The sequence below is a fragment of the Plectropomus leopardus genome, chromosome 5, assembly GCF_008729295.1.
Source record: "Plectropomus leopardus isolate mb chromosome 5, YSFRI_Pleo_2.0, whole genome shotgun sequence".
NCBI lineage: Eukaryota > Metazoa > Chordata > Actinopteri > Perciformes > Serranidae > Plectropomus > Plectropomus leopardus.
The window spans coordinates 10,658,379-10,682,096 of NC_056467.1; the positions used below are offsets into that span (position 1 = coordinate 10,658,379).

At 39.4% G+C, this 23,718-nt stretch overlaps 2 protein-coding genes across 4 annotated transcripts; one reads left to right on the top strand and one right to left on the bottom strand.

The window, feature by feature from the left end:
• Nucleotides 1–606: 606 nt before the first annotated feature.
• On the top strand, nt 607–17,688 carry vmp1 (vacuole membrane protein 1). Of its 3 annotated transcripts, none has more exons than XM_042487139.1 (12): nt 607–638; nt 1,168–1,276; nt 1,578–1,710; nt 1,974–2,064; nt 2,679–2,789; nt 8,615–8,782; nt 9,116–9,247; nt 12,308–12,388; nt 12,616–12,732; nt 14,009–14,070; nt 15,753–15,852; nt 16,627–17,688. In XM_042487139.1, the coding sequence occupies exons 2-12, from the start codon at nt 1,198–1,200 to the stop codon at nt 16,768–16,770; spliced, it is 1,218 nt and encodes a 405-aa protein (XP_042343073.1). In that variant the 5' UTR covers nt 607–638; nt 1,168–1,197; the 3' UTR covers nt 16,771–17,688. The 3 variants fall into 3 exon arrangements, with proteins under 3 accessions (XP_042343073.1, XP_042343072.1, XP_042343074.1); XM_042487138.1 differs by having other exon boundaries at nt 630–755; XM_042487140.1 differs by having other exon boundaries at nt 630–755; nt 1,168–1,264.
• A 1,411-nt stretch (nt 17,689–19,099) lies between these two features.
• On the bottom strand, nt 19,100–22,800 carry tubd1 (tubulin, delta 1). The gene is made up of 8 exons (XM_042487173.1): nt 22,610–22,800; nt 22,374–22,521; nt 21,240–21,456; nt 20,915–21,146; nt 20,375–20,539; nt 19,853–19,981; nt 19,458–19,641; nt 19,100–19,261 (listed from the first exon to the last, which is right to left on the bottom strand). Exons 1-8 carry the CDS (start codon nt 22,758–22,760, stop codon nt 19,156–19,158), a joined length of 1,332 nt encoding a protein of 443 aa, XP_042343107.1. The 5' UTR covers nt 22,761–22,800; the 3' UTR covers nt 19,100–19,155.
• Between the last annotated feature and the right edge of the window lie 918 nt (nt 22,801–23,718).

The following is a 23,718-nucleotide window of genomic DNA, read 5'->3' on the forward strand; positions in this document are numbered from 1 at the left end:
AGTATGTTATTTGAGGACTGACAATAGGTGGAAGGAAGTCCAAACCACAAATTTCATGTGAGTTTGTTGCTCACTGGTTGAATGTAATAAAGGCCTACAATACACAGTTTTAAGTACTGCAGACTCTGTGTGAGGTAAGGTTTCCTTTAGTGGCTCAAAAAGAGATTTCTTTAAAGTGTGCTTGTTTGTCTCACAGTTGTAGTTCTGCCCCCTGATGGACAAACAGACACGAGTTTTTAGCACAAAAAATAGCGTTGATTCTGAAGCAGTGCCATTTGACAATTATTGCTAACTTGATTCAAGGTGAAACAGCCTTCAGAGAGCTGCAATTGTCTCACTTTGTTGGCAAATCTGGCAACCTCCGATTGGACCATCAAACAACTTGCGGAAATACGTCGTCATTCCAATTTCACAATAAAAGTGTCTCCTTAATGGGTTAAATCAAAAGAATTGAATTTAAAGATGAAAAAATATACATTTATACTGCTTCTCATTTCCAGTGTTACACAATCAAGTATTTCACGGCACCAGGTTAAAAACAAACTTGCTTGAAGAAAACTATTCACGGCTGAACCGCAACACTGCTTTTACTTTAACACGTCCAACGTTCGTTTCCGGGTGAGGAGGACAGGAAATAGGTACGACTGTCATATGATTTTACCAAACATCGCTCTGTTACCCCTCTATTGGGAGTATATTTTGTTAATACTATAATAGCACAACGACGAGGAACATTTTTACATATCACTCCACAAGTAAGGGGACTCGTTATTTATTTAAACGTATATTTCGACGTAGAAACCGCTAACGTCACCAGCTTACCCATTAGCTTATTGGCTAACCGGTTAGCATGTGGATGATGATGTGCACGCATTTAGCACCATATCTTGTTACAGATTGACCTACTGAACGTCGGTTACTTCATTTAAGCATAGAGGTCATTTTCACGAAGCAGTCGATTATATTTTGCGTGTGTCTTATCGCGTAGTGTGATATTTTCTTTCTGTAACTTAATTTGTCATGTAATTTGAACGTCCGTTGACAAAATATTCGCATTGGCAGGCTGATGTTTTATTGCTTTCATGACAGCGTCTGTCAAATTGTCAGTTGGAAGGTCATTCGGAAGCAAAACAATAGACACCACGTTATCTCTCTCTTTCCTCCCAGACTGCCTGACCCGCTAAAATCCTGATTGACATGGCAGCCAATGGAGCGAGCTGTGAACAGCCACAGAAACGTGCGGGAGCTAAAGACAAACAGAATGGCAAGTCGACAGGTTGGTGAACTTCAGCTCTGTAAATGTAGAGCAGACAAGTAAATACACATGTTCGAAATGTCCCTGAACAGTGTAGCTTGTGCAATCTCCACCACATGGTTTGAAGAGATCATAAAAACCTTGACTCATGTTATATTGCTTTCAGTTTCCCAAGGTCCAAATAACTCGAGCTACAATAGAACAAGACACAGACTTGTTGATGTCACATGTAGCATGTTACCAGTTAAACAGTATGTAGTAATTGATATAGATACATGTATTACAGAATGTGAGGATAATTGCAATTTTGTTTGTTCTCCAGATGCATCAGTAAGAGAGAGGCGACAGAAAGATAAGGAGGATCGCCTGTCTCTGGTGCTATGGAGGAGGCCTGTCACCACACTACATTATTTCCTTCTGGAGACTCTTATTATGCTAAAGGAGTGGACACTTAAGTAAGAAGTTGAAAACGTTTTTCCATGTGTGTCTTTAGTGACACCCTACTTTTGCAAGGATAAAGCTTGTGACCTCTTATTTGATCGTTGTTTGACTCTGTATTGCTCACCAGTTGGTAAAGCAGACATACCCTTTGATGTAAATAATAATTTAAAAAAGGATGCTCTAGAATATAAAGGATGATAAGCAAATGTATCACCCTTTCCAGGTTGTATGTTTGGAACTTTTTTCCTTATCAACATTTTGTTTTCTCTCTGTTCAGGCTTTGGCAACAACGAGGTCCAGTGTTCTTTGTTTTGGTGTTATGTTCTCTTTTCTCCATCGCCTACTCCACTGAGGGAGCACACCAACATGTAAGGCTCAACTGATTGTTTTTTTAGTGATGTTAATAATCAACACCATTGCTCCATCACCAGCCTGTTCAAAGGTTAACGATAAGTCACTCTTTATCTGCTTAAAAACGTTCCTAGAAGAAAGCTTATGTTGGGAGATAATGAGGTCTGCACTGCTGTCAAGTAACCCTTGATCATATAGTGAGTTGGTTGAAAGTATGCTGACAAATTCCTCTGTGCTGTGATCCGTTATAGTTCAGTTGAAGCATCACCACATCTTTATAGACTATTCACATTTGTAATAATAATTTAATATTTAATCACTTCAATTTGCATATATTTTTTTAAATCTCATTGTATAGTCAAAATTACCTCACTAAAATCTTTCCCTTTTAAACAGCTGACATTGATTAAAATAATGAAAAGCTACTCTTTTGGCCATAATCATCACATGACTACACCTCATGAGCTCTTAATGTATTAAATTTAAGAGAATTGCAAGACTATCTTAAACAGACAATGAAAGACAAGAACTAAAAGTATTAAAACTGTACTTTAAGAACACACATAATTGAATAATCACTTCTGGTGTCCACTTCCTTCTAAACTGTTTTATTTTTCTTTTTTCACTGAAGTATGTTAAGTACCTGGAGAAGAGGTTCCTATGGTGTGCCTACTGGGTAGGCCTCGGGATCCTGTCCTCAGTAGGTCTTGGGACTGGCCTGCACACCTTTCTCCTCTATCTGGTAAGATAACACTTTCTTATGATTTGGCAAAAGTGTACACCAGTACTTTAAGTGGTTTAGTACAGAATACAGATACACTCGCAAACACTAGAAAAATGATATGAAAGAAACATCAACAGTCTGCACTGCATCAACAAAGTGCTGCAATCCCAGTAGGATGCATGACAAAACATTAAAATAGAAGAAAACCACCTCACTCTGAGGGCACTGTGACTTCAAAAACATGCAATTTTAAAATGAGCAACATATATTAAGACTTTATAAAGGCACCTACTGTACAGCTCTAAATAATTTTAAATCAGCTTTTGTTTATGTTGATGAAATGTTATTTAATTGAGCAGTGTGTAATTGTATTCACCAAACAATATATTAGGAATTGTCTGTCAGCAATTACGTAATTCAGATGCCTACCTGCACACTGTAAGTGCACACAAAAACATGCACAACTAGAAAAGATGGTCGGCTCTTCGCCCTGCAAACCTGCATCTGCAGATGCTCTTTTTCAAAATGATACCAAACTATTTATTATAGATGTCAGTTTTTTCAGCCATGATGGAAGCAGACATGTCAACTGCTTATTGTCAGCCAAGCTAATTTTGGAAAACTAAGTGGAGTGAGGAGTTAGCAGGCACTGACAGTATAAAACAGTCAATAAAACAACTACCAGAGATCCTTGAACACAGAGTCATAAATGTGCACACAAAAAAATGATGCTGATCGGTCCAGTTGTTTTCGAGATTGTCCACGGAAGACATATTTACATACTCACACACCAGACCAAACACATACTCGCCCCCAGACTTACGCCTGGCAGAGATTAAAAAAACATGTCAATTTCCACTTAAATCACAATCATATCTAATCATCCACATGCTTTTGTCATTATAATAGCCATTGCTTTGTTTGTGTTTCTGGAAAAATAGACTCAGCTTGCCCACATGCAACCCATGTCTCAACAGTCAGAGGCTGCAGAATGATAACAGCTCTAAGGAGAAACTAGTTACCATCATTATCTGATCAGCTGCACTCAGGATGTCCTGTGTGTATCTGTAATATACTGGCTGTTTAATCCGATATAAATTACATCTAATTCACCAAACAATATTTTCTTCCAGATACAGTATACCTCCATAAAGGACATAAAAGCTCTTGTGTGTCAATGCCTGTAGTTGCCAGAGGATGGCGTTACACTTCATAATCATTGTCCTAAACTTCTTCAAACTTGTTCCATTTTGTCACCAGTCTTTCCAAGGTTAACCAAAAGTAAAGTGTAATTTTCCCTGACAGGCACTCACAGAATGACTATATGACTGAGTCACCGAAATCTGTGTCATTTGTCTTGGCTGCGGTAAAAAAAAGGAGAACATAGCAAATAAAAAAGAGTGTAACAGAGTTCGCTTTATTCTGATGATGTGGCTTCTGTTCTGTAAAACTTGTGCAGATGTGGGTCAGCTGACTCAACTGTTTCCATCATAACGAAATAATGGGAAAGATGTTATAGTGACCTTCCTGTTTTTCAGAGATGATGTGCACTCCTTCTATTAATGCCTTACAGCTCACCATGCGTTTGTCTGAGTAATGCCATTGTCTTCTGTTGTCTTCAGTTACTTTATATTCTTTGTCCAACAGCAATGCAACTTTATATTGTGTCTGTATGTGTACTTGTGTGCATACTTATTCTGTGTGTGTTTATATAATACCAAGGTGAACAAGGGTGACCTCACCCTCCCTCCCCTCCCTGTGTGAGGGATGTTTCTCTCTATGAGCCAGCAATGTCATCTCCCTATGGAAAAACCTGGCATTTTTCTAATTTATTTATAAACACTTACCAGCTTTTGCTTTTGCAATGGAGACTATTTTAAGAAGCACTTTGATTAGCATTTGTCCCATAAGCATTTGATGGCCTAGGGTCATTTGATAAAGTCTCTTCTGTGTTACTCAAACTGATATCGTACACTTGAAAATTGTTAAAAATTCTCACCAGAAACATTGTGTATAGACAGTAAAAAGGAAGCCAGTCTTCCCAAAATTCTAGTTACTCCTATAATGCTATTAAAGCAGTAAAGTCTTTCATTTAGACACTTTGGTAAACCCATTCTTTTGAAATTCAGGAAAATTATTCTGTGTCTCATTTTTGCCATTGGAGTTAGAGGCGGTTCTTGTTGCCCAAGTCGACACATTCTCGTGCTTTGAATAACCCTCAACTTTTCATCATTGATTGACCAGAGGTACTATTGGTATCGATAGCATGTTTGAGAGGTTGTAGCTGTGGATCAGTGCTTTTGGAGAGGTGGAGGATAGAAAAATCAAATGTGTTGAAATAATGGTTCAGCTCACTTGTTTTTTCCCAGTTCCTCTGTGTTGCACCTCCTGCCTTCTGCTCAAGCTAGCGATCTCTCTTAGACCTTTCCCAGCATCCTTTATCTTATTCCCCTTCAGATTATATAGCATTTCCTTTAGCTTTCATTTTACACACACTTGCACCAGGGCTTGGGCAGTATCAAGGTAATTCATTACTCTGCGGATATTTTGAAATCCTGAAGGTATGGTTTTCAGTGCTATCCAAGAAACAGACACTCTTCTTTCTATTGAACTGATATGACAGCGCCGTACTGAGGTGATGTATTGTAATGCACACCACGTGCCAGCAGAGGTCAGCCTCTGTAGTTCGATCAAACAGCCATGCTTAGAAAGATGGCGACTGTGAGTGGTGGGGATAATGTTACAGGACTAGAAATAAAAAAAAAAATAAATGCCCATGATTTTATTTAACACCTCATCTCTGCTCAGCCCACTGATGTGTCGGCATCTGCCACGGCAAGAAGAGTGCTTATTTCCTATCTATTCATTAATTTGTAAACCATGAGTATTTAACCTCTTGAGACTTGTCTAAGTAGGCTAAAGGCATATTAGAAACAATGTATTGTATATATTGTAGGCCAGATAATGACTTGCATACTACAATGACTTCTGTCAGCTTGTATGTTTTATTTTTACACAAATGTCACCATATACCATGTATTCCAGTAAAATGTGAGGAAGGTATGAAAAAACCTACTGCCCAAGCCTACTTATGCCCTTGTAAAACCCTCCAAAACCCATGTCAAAAAGGCATGGTGTAGAAGAGCCATCAGGTTGCTATTAACCCTGGGTGTGGGTGTTGTGGAAATGGCATACCTTTCTATTGAGAATGATGTTGATGCATGGGAGTGACACAGTCTGTCAAGCTGCCAGTCCCCCCTTGTGGATTTTCCTAAACCTTTGTGACCATCTCACATTTTTTCACATGAAAGTAAATGCCTTATTTACATCGCTGGCTACATGATATCAGCCCTCTGCTCATAAGAAGACAATTTTCTTTCTTACTGCTCACTAAAACATTATGCTCACAGTGCAACAGCTCCTTTCACTGCTGCCCACTCAGTGTTGATGTCAGCCACATACAGGAAACCCGCGGTATTCATTTTGAGGGAAAAAACACATGTCTCACAAGCAGAGTTACACTGTGAATTTAAGTCAAGCCCAAGGCATTAATAGATAGCCCCATAGAGAGAATGAGATCATGATGCTCATGGGAAAGGGGATTCACTCTGCAGCATGAGCTTATGATTCATCATGATGTTTTGGAGGTCATTGCTGTGTATCTAAGTGCTGGACTCTAGTCATAATATTATGATTGGGATAAGAGATGTGTCTATTATAAGATGACCATTCAATTAAAACTTCTTTCAGACGCCCCCGGAGTTATAGGAATGAATGTCTGAATGGGAGCAAAAGATAATGATGTTGATACTAGTTATCTGGATATTTTGGTAACTGAATGCTACTATCAGTCAAAATTAAATTCAACTCATACCAGTTGTTTTGCAAACTAATTGCTGGATTTCCACAAAATAAGCTGTGGTTGTTCATGATGCCAAAGGATTAGTAACATTTTTGGGTGATACACAGGAACCACACCCTACAACTTCTTTCTTTCACCATCCAGAGGTCAAAATGTCAAAGCAGATTGGCGTGAAATTTCCTGGATTCATTCATGCTGCTAAGGGGCTAAACTATTTTTATGACCCTGTGGCTCTTCCTGTTGTGTCACCTTCCCAGCAACCTCTGCATATTTAGACTCATTACTGGTAAGGCTTTAAAAACCAAATAATTGTCAGTGGTCCATCCAACACTTAAGTATTGTGGATTGCTTCTTCAGGGACCACTATCAGTGCTTTTGCCAAGTAAATGTGCTGTTAAATCAAAATAGTTTGGAACTTTTTTCATTCGATGGGTGTTTATTGAAATCCACTTGGTCCTGGTAAAAAAGTGGTTTATCTGCTCTGTATGCAAAGTGGTTTGCTGACATCGGTAGACAAAGAAGTTCACCGGGGGGCCATTGTATAATCTGTCAGATTAGTATCAGAATTAGTTTCACAGTTTGACTCACAGCTCAGTCTTTCCGTGTTAACACTTGTGTGTCATGAAGAAATGCTGTCTGTTTGGTCTGAAGCAGACTGTTGTGTAAATTAAAGAAGCCTCTTGTGTGCTCAGACTTAGTGGGGTGGAGAGTTATGGTGGGGGGGGGGCATTGCAGTCAACACAGACTAATTGTGTGCTGTCCATTTACTGTCAGTGTTGCCTGTATCACTCTGAGGAGGCATAATGGAGTAGCTGTTTTGTAGTTACAGGTGGGCCAACTGTTATTGAGGCCAGGTGGCTGGGCCTAACCAGAAGTCTTTACAATGATAAATGGTGACATACCTGCCTGTCAGAGAGACTGTGACTCAGCTACTGTTGGTGTGTGTCTGTACCTGTGAGAAGAGGAGTCTGTTAGCACACAAGCTGCTTTTGATAATTCAACAGCAGATTGATTTTATACTTGTGTAGGTCTGTGCAACAAAATAATACATCGTTTCTGAAGGACTCCCCCCACAACACACACTATCACACAGACCCATGGATAAAAAAAGTAAGACTGTTATTAAATAAAGCGCTAAAATACGAGTACTCATTAAAACGAGGAACTGAGGAAATGCTACCATAAGTGAGGAAACACCAGAGATAAGATACAACTTATAATATAATATAACATAATTATAAACAAGTAAGTAAAATACCCTAAACACTAGATAGCAGGCAAATGATAGTATAACAATACAAAATAATAAATAAATATGTTAAGTACAATAATATACCAACCAGTTAAATAGACTAAAATTTATAATTAATAAATAAGTACTGTAGGTAAAGTTCAATTAAAAGCCAGACTGGAAAGGTAGGTCTTGAGATTGCCTCGAAAAATATCACTCTCTGCTGCACTCACGTCTTCAGGCAGGCTGTTCCACAGATGTGGACAACAGATAAACCGTTAATACACTCAGTTGCCAATTTATTAAGTAAAGTTAGCTAAAATTAACCCAGTCTAATAAAAGAGCTCTGTGCTACGTGTACCTAATAATCTGGCAACTAAGTGTGAGTATAATGACTGACATTACAAACAATACTTCTACTACTACTTCTCTCCAATTAAAATACCTGCCTATGGGAATATTCAAGATTTTGAGATACAAGACTTCAATACATCATTTGAAATATTCAACAAAAGCTAAAATATCCTTTTACTCAAAACCACTGCAGATTGAGTGTGTTTTTTTATCCCATTGCTCAACAACCCCCCAAAGCTACAATATTTGCAGCATTCAGCAAGTGGGCACATGTCCAAGTATTTCATGACACATGTTGGACAAAATGACTGCATGTGCTAGTGCCAATAGATGTCCCAGTGGTTTCCAGTCTATTGAAGCAGCTCTTCAAAACTATTTGTCTCACTTCCCTCTCAGGGTCCTCATATAGCATCAGTAACCTTGGCGGCATACGAGTGTGGCTCCACAGACTTCCCGGAGCCTCCGTACCCAGACCAGATTGTCTGCCCCCAAGGTGGAGGGGTGGCGGGAAGCATCTCCCTCTTCTCAATCATGTCAAAGGTCCGCCTGGAGGCCTGCATGTGGGTGAGTCGTAGCTTGAATACAGAGACAATGCTGTGATCCACACTGAAAAATGGCAAGAATGTTTGGCAGTGCCAGCATTGCGTGGCACTGTGACAGCTTCAAACTTCTCCAAGAATTGGGACTCCCTCATTCCAACATGCTTACACTGCGGCAAAAAGTTATAATGCTCACAGGACTTAAAAAGCTTGTCCTCACACACAGCAGAAGTTTGCATTACATTACACAAAGCAGTCACGTGTACCAAATTCAGAAGTTGATCGTGGCATGAATAGTTGCTTGTCTGTGAATGTGGGAAGAGCTGACATAAAATATTTTTTAATTATGCTGATTTAGGGGGCCGGAACTGCCATCGGAGAGCTGCCTCCATATTTCATGGCCAGAGCAGCTCGTCAGTCAGGAGCTGATCCAGAGGATGAAGACTATGAGGAGTTTGAGGAGATGCTGGAGCAGGCTGAGGATGCTCAGGTCAGAGTTACACAAATACACATCTGCAGGGTGTCTGCAGGTCCTTTAAAAAGACTTAAAATGTCTTTAATTCAACTAATAGATATAAGGTGCCAGAACTCATGAAGTTGTCTTAAATTTGAATTTCAACAAACATTTTACCTCATGTCATTTATCCAACTATGTTTCCTTTTGTCCAATTGTTTCAAGCTCTTCTGTGTGAAAGTCCAGATTTGATGTTACAAATCTTTAAATTGACTACTGAATCTGATCCTGTCTTTTGACTTTATACTTGTGCTTACCTGTTACCCCTAACTTACTCGAAATAACCATATTCCTAAATAAAACCTACCTCTACACGGGACAACATATATATATACTACTCACCTTTATACTTACCTGCAATGCTTGAATAAGAAAAATATTATTTGTCAAAATAAATTTAGTTGGAAATTAAATTGAAAAGGTCTTAAAAAGCCTTAAATTGTGTGCCTGGTACCCATAGACACCCTGATCTGTTTTGAGACCATTTGGTTTGATCCTTTCCAATGTTACCTCTTTCCATTGCAGGTCAAATACATGGGCACACAAAAACAACAAATATTTTGTATAAAGATTGAAAAGGTATTACCCACCTCAGATATGCCTTTCATTTAATTTGAAGGTGACACCTTGATTAGGGTGTATCGTTTTTTTATTTGTCATTTTATGAATATTAAAAGAGTACAAACACAAAAAAACTGCACATACATTTTAAGTGACTTATCCCCCAAATTTTCATATTTAGTGTGAATTGTAGCCCAAACTCAACCTCTTGCTATATTGTAAAAACACAGGAACTGCACTGAGTATCAGAGTATCTGTCCCTCTGTTTGGTTCCATATCAGACAGGTGTTTACTCTTTACTAACCCAGCCAATATGATGATGATGATCATATTTCATTTGGCCTCATCTTTATAATGCACAACTGACCAGGAGCCACTGTCCAGTGATTGGTCTTAAAGTGCCATGTGACTTCAGTGAAGCCACTCCTTTCACTTCCAGTAAATCTGTCTGTTCGTGGGTGAGTCACCCTGAGCACAGCTCCCCCTTTAATCATCCCTCGGGCTTCGCTCCCTCTGCCTCCCTCCTTCCCTCCCTTCTCCTCTCTTTTCACCGGCCTCTAATTTGAATGACAGACAGTTCTGTCAGTAACCAAGCTCACATGACTGGAGAGACGGCTGAGATCAGATGCTGAGTCAGCAGCGGCAACAGGAATCAGGAATTGTGTACATTGTCTCCTCGATCTGTTTTCCCTTCACTGCATCTTAGCTGAATGGACTAAAGAGGCAAACCTCGCATCACATGTCTTTCATCATGGGGATGTATTCAGGATACATCCACATGTGCATTTGTCAGAGGTTTTCAAAGTAACAATCTCACAGACGAGTCATAAGCACTTAAGATCTCAGGAACACATGATTCACTGGAACGAATGTCACACGAAATCTCATAAAAGAGAAGTACATTACTTAGTAAGGACCTGTTTATACCTGGTATTAACATGCTTTTTTGGTGATGTGATCACAAGTGGACGACACTTAACACAAGTGTAAACAACCACCAGGGCGCTCTGTGATCAGGTGACTCAAACAACTTGCTGAAGTAGCCTGAAATGCATTTCACCTTACATCTTTTGTAGTGTAAATGCTAATAAATCCCTGACAAGGACTACATCATCAATGGAGGATGTGTTTGTTGTTCTGGTAGCTGTGCGCTAACACTCTATACATTAACTTTCTCACTTCGCAACGAGTTTGATGAAATGTTGCGTGACCATCCATCGTTTTGCTCTGTGGAAGGAGATGTGTTGAATTCTGCTGACAGCAATGTCTCCAGCTGTAAGTTACAGACAACCTTTAACATATCAAGCAGCTTGCAAGACTTTGAAATAATAATTGTGCAGGGCCCTTTGTGTCTCGAGGGTAAGTGACAAAGGCTACTCAGTAGCATAAGCTAGAGACGCATGATAGACACAGGCATAAAGGGCGATGAGTCTCGGTTGTCCACTTGTGTTGGGATCACTGTAACGCACGTTAATACCAGGTGTTAACAGGCTCATAAAGGTCTGTGGTGTTATGATCAGGATTCTCAAGTTAATTGAAAAGTAAAGAAGAGTGTTCAGACCAATAGACTTTTAGTATTTTTTTTAAATAAAGAAAAGCACTTCCAAAAATACAAAAAAATGAAATAAATGATTTAATTGTATTTAAATTTTAGTGGCATGGACTACATTGAACTAAAATGACCTTAGTGGTAAGGGATGGCATACATTTAAACAAACATGAAAAATAAAAGAATCAGAACTAGTTACTTGTTAGCGTCAGTGCAACATCTTTGGGTTTTTTGTGATGTGGATAACAACATTCTGAATAAAGAAAAATAAGCACCACAAATATTGACTACAAACACAATCAGCATGACTGAAAATGAGTCGGGTTTGAAGATGAAAACTGATATGAATTTTAATCATGGAGACTTAAGGCTAAATTAAAATTTAAATTGCTTCCAAAATTAACATTGATGAGATGCCAGTTCTTGAAACTGCCTCTTAAGCTCCCTCCTGCGTCGGCTGTGATCTTCACCATGTAACCACAGACATTTCACCCCCACAGGGATGGCGATAGGATCAAACAATCCTCGACATCTTTGTGCCAAACTGATTTTGGTTGTAATGCTGCCAAAGTCAGCCAAAAAATCTCTTAAAGAAAAAAATCTTAAAGTGCTCGGAAATAGCAAGTATATAACCACAGTACTCTTTACAAGGCTCTGTCTTTCTTGTAGTAACATTGCACACAACACTTTTGTTTGGTTGAAAACCAAACACTGAAAGCGAGAGCATGGCTATTTTAAGAAAAGATTAAAAGGATGATATGTGTTTAGAGACACCGGTTTATTTCGAACATTTTGTTGCAATGTGGTAGAACAGGTTTTGCAAACCATGAGTCATTAAAGTCCAATCTGAAGACAATCATACCCCTTCATATCTGAAGGTAATAATACATTTGTTTATTTATTTTTATTTTTTTTTCTTTGTGCAGGATTTTGTCACAAGAGCTAAACTGGGAGTTCAACATATGGTGCAGAGAGTGGGATTTTTTGGGATCTTGGCTTGTGCCTCTGTAAGTTGAAAATGTTTGGATGTTGTTTATAATGTGGCTGTAATTTTTTATAAATGCATGATTGAAGTGTAATGTCTCTTTCAAGATGTCTTTCCCTATTTCAATAAACATTGGTAATTGTAGTGTTAATACACTTTGAAGGTCATTAACCTGTAACCTGACATATGTTTCAAAGGTACTTTATAAGACTCTGAATCGGTAATATTTTGTGTGTGTTTTTGTTTCAGATCCCTAATCCTCTCTTTGACCTAGCCGGAATAACATGCGGTCATTTCATGGTTCCCTTCTGGACTTTCTTTGGAGCAACTCTTATTGGGAAAGCCATCATCAAGATGCATATACAGGTCGGTAGCTCAAATGAAAGGTTTCTCAGAGGTGGTTAGAAACTGAATTTACAACAGGACGCTTTCTCACGCAGCACCTTGACTTGAAATAAGACTCTTTTGTCTCATGTCATCACAATTCTTTCTCCACATTGTAGTAATCCGTGTCAAAAACTCTGCAAAAAACACTTGCAAAAAAAGAGTATACACTGCTGACTGATTCACAGTGCCCACAACCTCAAAAGCGTGTGGGAGAGCTAAGATCAAACCTAGAGCTTAGATCATGACTTGGTGGGGCTGTGAGAAACTCCTAATTGTTCACTTCTGGTTAACTCTTTCTGACGGTGCTCGGGTCCTTTGGGGATTCCTTATTCTGATTTTAATTTTGGGATACATCCAGACCATATAAACAGGCTCCAGATGAAAGGAAGGACGCTTTTAAGAAGTCTTTAACAAGAGTTTGGATTTTTTCAACTCCACTAGATAAAAAAAACCGTGTTAATTACGGAGCGTATTGTTGAGTCTGCCACACCGGTGACTAATATAAGCCTATACTGAAGGAGGCTGTCTGTGTCTGTGGCTGAGTCGCTGAGTGTCTTAACGAACTAAACCTATCCATCTCATGGTGGTACCAGCCAGTGATCTCACTCTGAGGCCTTTTAGACAAAGGGGCCCGTCGGGCAGCTGGCGTTATGGAGGATGTAGAGTGGACATGAGAGAAGGAAATTGAGCAGACGGTAAGAGGCTGCAGGGGGGACTCTTTGTATTATTTTTTTTTCTTTCTTTTTTGTACCTTGAACCTCTTGGGCATCACGTGTCATATCCTGTCTGATTTTGTCCGGGAGGCCATGTGTCATGCTGTTTAAAGCTGATCAGTTTCAGGACCGGAGAAAGAATATTGTGGTTTGGCCCCCCCACTTTGGCGCTTTGCAAACCACACAAAACCCCTCGCAGCTCGAAATTTAGCTTACTGCCAGGTTTGAGTTTTGTAATTAGTATGTCTGTGGATAGTGGCAGATGTGGCCTCATTTCCCACAGCTGTGTAGCTAAAATTAAAAAAAATATATATGTCTCTCTATCACTATATATCTATCATGTGTGACACTATGTTGTTTTGATAATGACTTGATTCTTCCTTAAATGTTCCTCTAAAATACTCAAGTCCTGTAAAATACTTAAATTGATATATCAAAAAAAATATAGGATTTTATTAATGGGGACATTTTCTGTGTGTGTTGGTTACTTCAGCGTACAAGTACAAAGTAACGGGGTTAATCTCTCCTTTGTTGTCCTACAGAAACTATTTGTGATCATAACCTTCAGCAAGCACATAGTGGAGCAAATGGTGTCACTCATTGGGTAAGTGGCTTTCTGTGCGTGTGTTTGTGTGAGACAGAAAAACTGCGTTAATCACATACTTTATGTAGTCATTGTCTTTCCCCTGGTTTTGTGGTTGGCAGTGCATTTCTAAACATTTTCAGATGCATTTTGACCACTGATTGGAGATCCTGTACGGATAAATGCTTTCACTGTAGGGGTGTACGGGCATGCATTGTGCATTTTTCCACACAAAGGTTTTGCTTTTCCTCCCCATATGCGATCCAGCTCTGCAGCATTGGTGGTCAGGCATGTGAGGTCCCATCTGAACATGTTGATCTGACTCATCAAGTTCAGATTTGACTGAGAGATTTGCCCCGGCGAGGCGGGAAATGCAAGCACAGACATGGGGGAAAAAGTGATGACTGTTAAACTAATTTCAGGTTTAGCTAATTTACAGCAATTAAGGTAATATCCTAAATTTTAACCAAAGATTTACGATGGTTAGATTACCCCCCCCCCCCCCACAAAAAATACAGATAAGTTTTTAATGTACTTCCAATCACAAATTGTCATTAGGCAAAATGTTAAGAAAGCCAGAACTGCTCTCTACTGATCTATTAGCTGATAAATGTTCTCTTACCATGTATACGATAGTCAGGTATTAACTTTTACCATATTTGGATCTGAATATATGGTAGCACTGAGTTTCCTGTTTCTTTTTGATTAAAAAAAAAATAAAAGCAGAGGTTTTTTCCCATGATGTTCAGGCCCTTGGTGACTCGCTATGACTGCTTCAGTGCTGATACAGGATGTTTTTTTGGCTCTTGCTGTGTGTGTATCTGTGTGCTTGCATGTAAAATGTGAGAGATAACAAGAGTGAGTCAGTCAGAACTAGTTAGCTTTATTTAAAATCAGCAATTACCCACTTCCTTTTACTGTTTTGTTTAGTAAACCGTCTCTTTTTTTTTTTTTGCTTACTGTCGTCTAGACAACATGTTTATGTCCTAACCTGAGATAGACTCGGGAGGGCTGAGTGTCAGCAGCCTGCTGCATGTTGTTCTTTTCATGGTAACGATCAGCGTCGCATCATGTAGCGATTCCTTTTGACTGTACCACCACTTCCTAAATGGTCAAACTATATCACCAATGCCTCTTTATGACATGCACTGATAAATGGTACCCATGATAATTGGGCCCCCTGGTGAGCTAATCCACACAGCCAAATAAGGACATGAGCACACCCTGATTAGATATCTTTCCACCAAGAAGGCAGCAATGGTGGTAAAGGTGATGACATCATGTCGACTCACTTCCTGATTGAAGGGGCTGACACCGGCTCCTATAGAGAGCTGTGGAGTATAAAAGAGGACTGAAGGGTTTCTGCTTCATTCCTCTCTGCTCTCTGCTCCTGCTCACAGTATTTGGTAGAGGACGTGGATGCTCCAGGATGGGCCCCACATGTAGGATGGGCCCCTCAGCCTTCAGCTGTCACAAGGATGCTGGTTGACTTGAGGATCAGTGAGGACCTTTGGTGTAGTGTTCAGGGAAAAGAAGACTTTAATGCTGTTTGAGGCTCTTACAGGAGTCTAAAGCTTCAGTTCTGGGCTCCATGTCAAAGGAAGGGTGCTTAAAGGGTATGTTTATTAATGTTCTTCCTCCGTGTCTCTGGTGTCTCTTTTCTTTGCCGTTCTGTGTGGATGTATGCGGGGCTGCTATGTCAGGTCTGTGCCCAAAGTGGGACCATCAATCCAGAAGCCCTTCAGTCAGTACCTGGAAGCACAGAGGAACAAGCTGCACCATGGTGGGGGGAGTGCGCCAGCGGTAAGAACAACCCACTATTTTACCATTTTCAAGAGATAATCTTTTCTTATTCACTAAAATGTGAGCTTTATTGGAGTATTTATTTGTATGTGGGGTGTATGCACATTTTGTGTCAGTTTCTAGACTTTAAGTGACGCACAGGATAGCTTTAAAATGTAAAATGATAATAATATCTAAATAAATAAATAAAATAAGATTTTAAAAGCTTTAAAATTTCTGCCTACAAATCTGTCCAACAATTGGATAACATAAGAGCAACAAAAAAATCTGAGTTGGAAATTGTTTTTTAGTAAAGTCCAATGGATGCTTGATTTTTAAGACCTATATTTAACATTTTAGAAAGTTAGATAATATATGGGCCTTTTTTTTCTTCGCATAATCACATAAACATAAAGACAATTCAATTTTGTAATTTAAGAATTGTGACTAAGATTTGATTTGACATTTTATAGTTTTAAAATATATTTCAGTATTCTGCAATTTCTCATTTATCAGACAACATATGCTGCGACACACATATATTTGCAGAAGATTTTATCAGTCTACCTCTAGTTTTTAGTTTGCTTCAGTCTTTGGCTTCAGACACTGTGTTAAATTCTGCAAATGGTGTTAGTCTTTCTTTATATCTGAATACCATTGTCTTCCATTAATAAGGCCAACAATATTCATATTTTAGTCATCATATCTGGATCTTTGTGCTCACATGCCGTAACATTACAGTATGCCTGTATGTTGTTAATTAATGGCATCTGCACCCTAATTTTGGGTTTCCAGGATGAGAACTGGCTGTCGTGGGTGTTTGAGAAGGTGGTGCTGGTCATGGTCTGCTACTTTGTCATTTCCATCGTCAACTCCATGGCTCAGAGCTACGCCAAGCGGCTGCAGCAGCAGAGGCACTCGGAGGAGAAAACCAAGTGATGACGAGACAAAGCGGTACAAACATCCCAGTGACTGTGTTTCTGCTGCTGCTGAGCCCCCTCCACTCAGCCGCAGCCACTCACAAGTTAACAGCAAACCTCACCCCCCCCCCCCCATCCATTCTCAGAGGCTGACCACTCAAAAAACCAGGCACTATTTGTCAGAGTGTGTGCGCGTGTGTGCTTTGAAGGATGTATGTGCTGTTTACTGTCTGTCCCTCTTCAGGTTTTGTAGATCTTCCTCTCATCTCACTCTTTAGGCGTGTGTAGTGCGATTGGTTCTATTGCAGATCTTATCATGTTACTTATATGTTAAATTAACCCATTCATTGACCTCAGAAGTAAAGCAGCGGTTTGGTGGTGACTGCTGTGTACGTGCAGTGCCCATCAGATGCTATGCCTTATGCAAGACGGGAAAGTCTGACTTCCCTTGAATATAGTTCTTGACTTATTAACTTGATTTTTATTTAATTTTGTAACATTTGTGTGTGGATGGATCTTGACTTGTTTGTACAGCGTGCTGCCAAGGTAACTGCTATGGATGGTCTTTCTTTTCAGGGTTTAATTTTCCTCATGTTTTCGTCCTCTTAAACAGTAAAGACCAATTTGTCTTTTTTTTTTTTGTCTCTGGAATTGTCAGTTTAAAATGGTGAGAAAAAAAGCAATATCAACTTAAAACAGTGTGGTATTGATGGTTTGCACATTGTGTAAATATCTTAATATCTTTTTGACAGTATGTGCAGATGTATTTCTATTCTAATGGTCTGTGTGGACATGAGTTAACTTGAACCAAAAGAGAAAAAAAAGGGTGATATCATTTGTAAAGTGACATTGTACTCTCAGCTAACTAGTACCATTTCTATTCTGTACATTTAGGTTGAACCTTGAACCGGATCATATATAAAACATGTAAATCATGGCACTTGTTTCCAAGTCTGAGTCTCATTCTTTTTGGATTCTCTTGTAGGATGAGATTTTTTTTTTAAAAATCGTCATTCTGACGCTGTGTTCTTGTGATGTATGAACTGTTTTCATCCATCATAAAGAGCTAATGTTTAATCTTCTCTTAGAAATTATCATCTTTAAGGTAAGTGAACAGCACTAATACGTTTTTACTATTTTTTAGTAATTCTTGGGGGAACAATCGCATTAATGCCATCATAGCTTGAGCTAAATTTGCCTTTTAATGTTCTTTATCTGAATGTTCATTAACTGATTCACTTGAATGTGACTACCTTCCTAAATCCAAAATCCTCAGTATGTTACGGTGAAGTCCTGCTTGAAACATACTCTGCAGCGTCTGGTTGTCTCCAGCATAATGGATATATATCTATATTCTCCGTAGTGAACTCCATGACTTTCCACCCCATCAGCTAGCTTATCAGACTGGTGTTGGCTGTTAAATTAGCACGGCAACAGCGGTCTGTAAGCTGGCTGAAGTTGTGGGCCTTCAGCATTTCATTTACGCTGCTTGACTGGTTCCAAAACTGCACGTCTGCTGCTCCGTTTGTGAACACAACTTGTTGTATACTGACACTCCGTCCCAACTATGGAAATGCTATGAATAAAATGATGAAAAGTATGTTAACTGATATCACTTGCCTTTGTTCTGTTTGTTGAACGTACTTTCTTGAACATACTTTAACATTTTTAAACCATGATAGCTTCAAAAAAGGCAACAGTCTGGCAAACGTTTAATAAAGAACAAGCTCTTTAGAAGAAACAAAAGTTCATATAGAAAACAGTCCAAGGCATTCATCTAGTAATTAAAAAAATTAATTAAAAAGGTAAAAAAAAGTCTTTATTCTGATGGCGATTTATTGTAAAATTCTAAAAATGTAGAAAATGCTGCTACATGTTGTGACAGTTGGGCACAAACAGCCTTCTTCAGAGTGTAAAACCACTCAAAGCTGGTGTCACTGAAAAGTCCATTAATTAGCTGTTTGGGAGCTTTTGGTTGCGACACATGATCTTCCTTTGCAGATGGAAATGCTCGGTTGTCATGGAATTGTTGATGGTGAAAAGTCCATTTTTTTCAAGCACTTGGTGTAAAACTTAATTTGGAAAGCAGCAGTTGACAAAATAATTTAATTAATTAGTACGTAATTTAATAACACAGCTCCTATATTTTTTTCCTTTAAAGAGGCACTGAATGTGCATCCACACTTTTGGTGTTAAAAAAATATCCACTTCAGATGTAACTCAAAGAGATTTTTTAATCTTTAAGTTATCCAAAGACTTGTTAAAGCAAGTCATTTTTTTTTTAATTTACACCTTCATTTTAAAAACATATATATATATATGCATATATAGCATCATTAATGTCCCACACAGTGTTATTTGCTTATTCACATACAGTCCAAAGGTAAGGTGATGCGTCCCATTTCTAGCTCAGCTGACGGTAGCTGGAAATGACTTGCTCAAGAGATGTAAAGCTGTCTAGAAAGTCTTCCTCTGAGATCCCAAATCTAACGTACTGATGAATGTAGGCCCTGTAACAGAGGAAAACAAAATGGCAAAGAAAAAATGACTAAACGACATTTAATCCAAAACAAAACAACTGAGCACATGTTTCCGGGTGAACTTTACTTCATCAGCATGAGGGTATTAGAAAGAAAATGTGCTTGAACCCAGTTTCTCCTAAAAGTGATATTTAAGCATTTCTCTGAGTAACGAGTGCTGACTCACCTGGACGCAAACATATTCCAGGCTTTTCCCACCATGTTATCCAGAGGGCTGAGCAGAGCCTGACTGTTGCTAACCAGCGTAGCACATTTTTCATACTTATTAAAAGGCACTGGGGATTTCCACAAGCTGAAAGCTTCTTCTGATGAGAGCCAGGAGGCGTACAGGGCGGGGTCCTCAAAGCCACCTGTGCACAGAACATTATTCATCCTTTGTTCTGCACTCTGAAGAGTTTTTAAAACAGAAAGCTGCTGATAATACTGTAAGAAATTTTTTTGTTATACGTATCACAGCAGCCTGTACAGATCATCTAATTTATGACCTGTGGATTTATGTAGATAAATCAATAAGGAGTCCATTTTTTAATTAAATCCATACATTTCAACCAGTTCTCTGACCTGTTTCTGCGCTGTAGACGTCTTTTCCTCTCAGTATGAGCAGGTTGGCCAGAGACGTGTTAAAGCTAGGTCCTGTGAGACTCCTGGTTCGCTCAGAGCCTGCAGGAGGACGCACCTGCCAGTCTATACCTAAACAGCACAAACAAGGATCATTTAGTGTTTTATGATTTCATTTGTAATTGATTACACTCACTTTCAAGCCGTACAACAGCTTCACCCTTTTAATGTCCTCCCAATTGCCATACACCTTTTGTCCTCTGGGGTCAAAATGACCCCGCCTGGTTTGAATGTTATTTAAAGAATATTATATAAATTGTCAATCAATTCTGTGTTACACCTTTAGTTTCACTTCAGTCTAACCCATTACCACACATTTTTCCCTTCGTTTTGGAATTTAGGGCCAATAGACCTGGTTTACATAAGTATAAAAAAGCATATTTTGACGGCAAAAGATTTAATTTGGGGTCAGAATGACAGCTAAACATAAACTGAAGTGCCAAATTAGATTTTGACAGAACTTGCCTTCTTCCATCTTGGTGTTGGAGATGAGCATCTGTCGCAGATGTTTGAGCAGGCTTGGCCAGCTGAACGTGCTGTAGGCGATGGAGGAGCTGGGCATCTGAGGGATTGTGGACACACTGAGCAGCTTGTACTCTGGGTGGCACGCGAGGGCGCTAACCAGTTCACCTGTTGAAGAGTAACAATAACGCTTAAGGCGTGCTTGTTTATGAGGACAAGCTTATAGTATAAAGGTTTGACCTAATGATGTTGGTAGTTTTATTATATTCTGTGTTTCTAATTATTGGTGTGGCTGAATCTGTGGCAGAGGGATTTAATGCCAAAAAAATGGGGACATTTGCTCTGAGTTGTACAGACAGTTCACCCAAAAATCAAAAATACATATTTTCCTCTCACCGTTAGAGCTGTTTATCAGCCTACATTGTTTTGGTGTGAGTTTCTGAGTGTTGAAAAGCTTTAGACAACATCAGCTTTTGGTGCTAAAAGTGCCAAAAAATGTGTGCGTGCGTGTGTGTGTGTGTGTGTGTGTGTGTGATCTCTCACTCAGAGGATTCCTGCTGTAGACTCCATGGGAGTCAGCAGTGAGCGCAGGCTGCAGGACGCTGCCCAGCTGGTGAGCGATCACCCTGTTGACATCACCGAAGGAGATGTGTTTGATGTTGAGCAGCTGACTGCAGACCCTGTGCACCGTGTCGTTCTCGTGCACCAGGATGGCATCTGACAGCTGGTAGAGATGAGCCAGCGTTAGCACAGAGTTGTAGTTCTGGACAATCACCTGAAAGGACAAATTAAGGAAAACCAGATTTATAGGGCCGTTAATAATTAAGACTAGTCAGTCACTAAGAGCACATGACAGCAGTCTCCATACCTCCCCAGTCCCGTACGGCCAGGTGAGGTGGTTGAGGATGAAGGACTTGGGGTAGATGTCTCTGAGACACTGAGTAACATAAGTACCGACCCCGGAGCCTGTTCCCCCTGCCACACTCATCATGGCCATGAGTCCGGCCAGTCTGTCACAGCGCTCTACCTCACGCCTAACCAGCTCCTCCACCACGTTTCTGTGACGAGGCCCGTGGACACAGTACCTGTGGGATACAAGACGCACAACACCAGCTTTTATTTTGAAACACAGCATGACTCCTGTATGTGATGTGCCTGTAAATAAAATACACAAACTCAGTTACACTTGACATGATATAAGCATGACAGTTCATTCTTAACCACAATAGTTATTAGTTATAGTGGTATTTCTCAGGTAAGAAATGAACTTTGATGCTAAATTTCAGAGCTGAGGGGCACGTAGTGGCTCAGTGGATAGAGTAGCGCCCCACATACAGAGGTTGTATCCTCGCCACAGCGACCGCAGGTTTGATTCCAGTCTCGACCCATTGCTGCATTGTTGCTTTTTTGAAATACTGGGTACATGAACACATACTCTCCCTCGCCTCAGGTCTCAGTGCCTAGCCAGTCTCTTTAGTAACAATTGGTGTGTGTTGGTGTATGTGTGCGTGTGTGTGGGTGGTAAGGGGGGGTGTTCGGGTGCCTTTGCGAATATGTGTGGGAATATCTACATGAATGTGTGTGTTTTGTTGTGTACGTATATGTGGGGGTGGGAGGGTCAGGCTGTCTGTATTTTTCTTGATTTTCTTTGATGTTTTTCATTTCTGTTATTGTTTTTAATCTCTGTTAGGCACTTTGTGTTACTCTTTGTATGAAAAGTGCCATACAAATAAACATTTGATTGATACCCACTTTGGAAGTCCTGTGGGTATGACCATTTAAAGCTGAAAGTCCCTCCCCCAAATCCAAATAAAACCAAAAAAGTCTATCTGCTGAAGAAACTATCTGAAATGCCTCCTTCCATTTTGCACCACCCCCTCCCTTCTTATAATTGACAAACAGTCCCTAAGTGGGCCTTCAGTTGGGAATGATGATTTTTTTTAATTAACAGTGATTAGTTTTTGATATATTTTACAGATTAAGTGATGAAATAAGTCCTCACCCATTAGCCCAGTTGTTCCCAGAGCCCTGCTTCTGGCTGAAGTGTGCAGTCTCTCCGTACCTCCACCTGCCAGATCTTGCAGCCCTGCTGATACTCTGGTTGATCACTTTTGGCTCCATGTCAATCAGCACCGCCCTGGCTATAAGGTCTAGTTTTAGACAGGGAGACAGGGCAGGTTAACAGGTGTGCAGTACAGACAGGACAGGCGGCACACTTACGTCATCCAGGTGTGTTACCTCCGTCTGTGGTTTGATGAAAGAAGCGCTCACAGCTGGCTGTCGTGTACACCTTCCTCTGTCCCTCCTGAGCATCGCTGCAGATGATGTCAAACAGCTCGTGACCCACCTGGTTACCGCACTGACCCAGCTGCACTGTGACCGTGGACATTTTCGCTCAGGAAGAGTGGAGACTTTCCATAGTTTTATCGATCAGGGTACAGGAACATAAAAACTCCTGAAAGGCAACACCATACTCCAGAATTCGCGCTGTCTTCTGCCGCCACAAGAAGTTAGCAATGCATTTCCGGTTTTGTCGAAAGCTTCAAAATAAAACTCCCACTTGAGTGTACTGAAAACAAAGTTTCTTTCTTTCTTTCTAATTTGCATTTCAAGAAATAGGCTATATGCACACTAACTTTATTTTCAATGATGAATTTGAGTTAGAGGATGCATTTTTACCAACATAGGACAAGACGACGGGGGCCATAAATACACACATGCACAAAAAGCCATAAAAATAGATTTTTAGCAATAAATATAATTTTGTATTATTATTATTATTATTATTATTATTATTATTATTATTATTATTATTATTATTATTATTATTTATTATTATTATTATTATGTAGCTGTTCTACAAGTAGTGGTAACTGTATTTATGTTGTTTTTTATATATATTATTGGGATGCTATGCTCTCTTGTCATTGGTTTAAGCAGTCTGATATCTTATAAAGTTTTTTATATTACTTTTATTTTCTTATGTGCTTTATATTGTGGCGTAACGCACCTTTTTCTTGCATCCTCTTGCGTCTATTTCCTTTGTTTCCATTATAGCCATATATAATATAAGAGCAACTGTAACTTCTCCCAATTTTCCCCAGGGAATGAGTAAAATATTCTGAATATGAAAACAGAGCCTAACTAAGCACAATACATGTCTGTATTTAGTTTGAGAGTATGTGCATAAAGTGAAAATTGATCTCAGTAGTTACAGGTTGTTTTGTTTTGTTTTTTCCTTTTTTTTTTTTAAGGGACTGGAATAATGTAATCAGAGTAGCTATTTTATTGTATTTCATTTTTAAACTTTGTTAAAAACATGACACATAAATCTACCTTCTACCTTA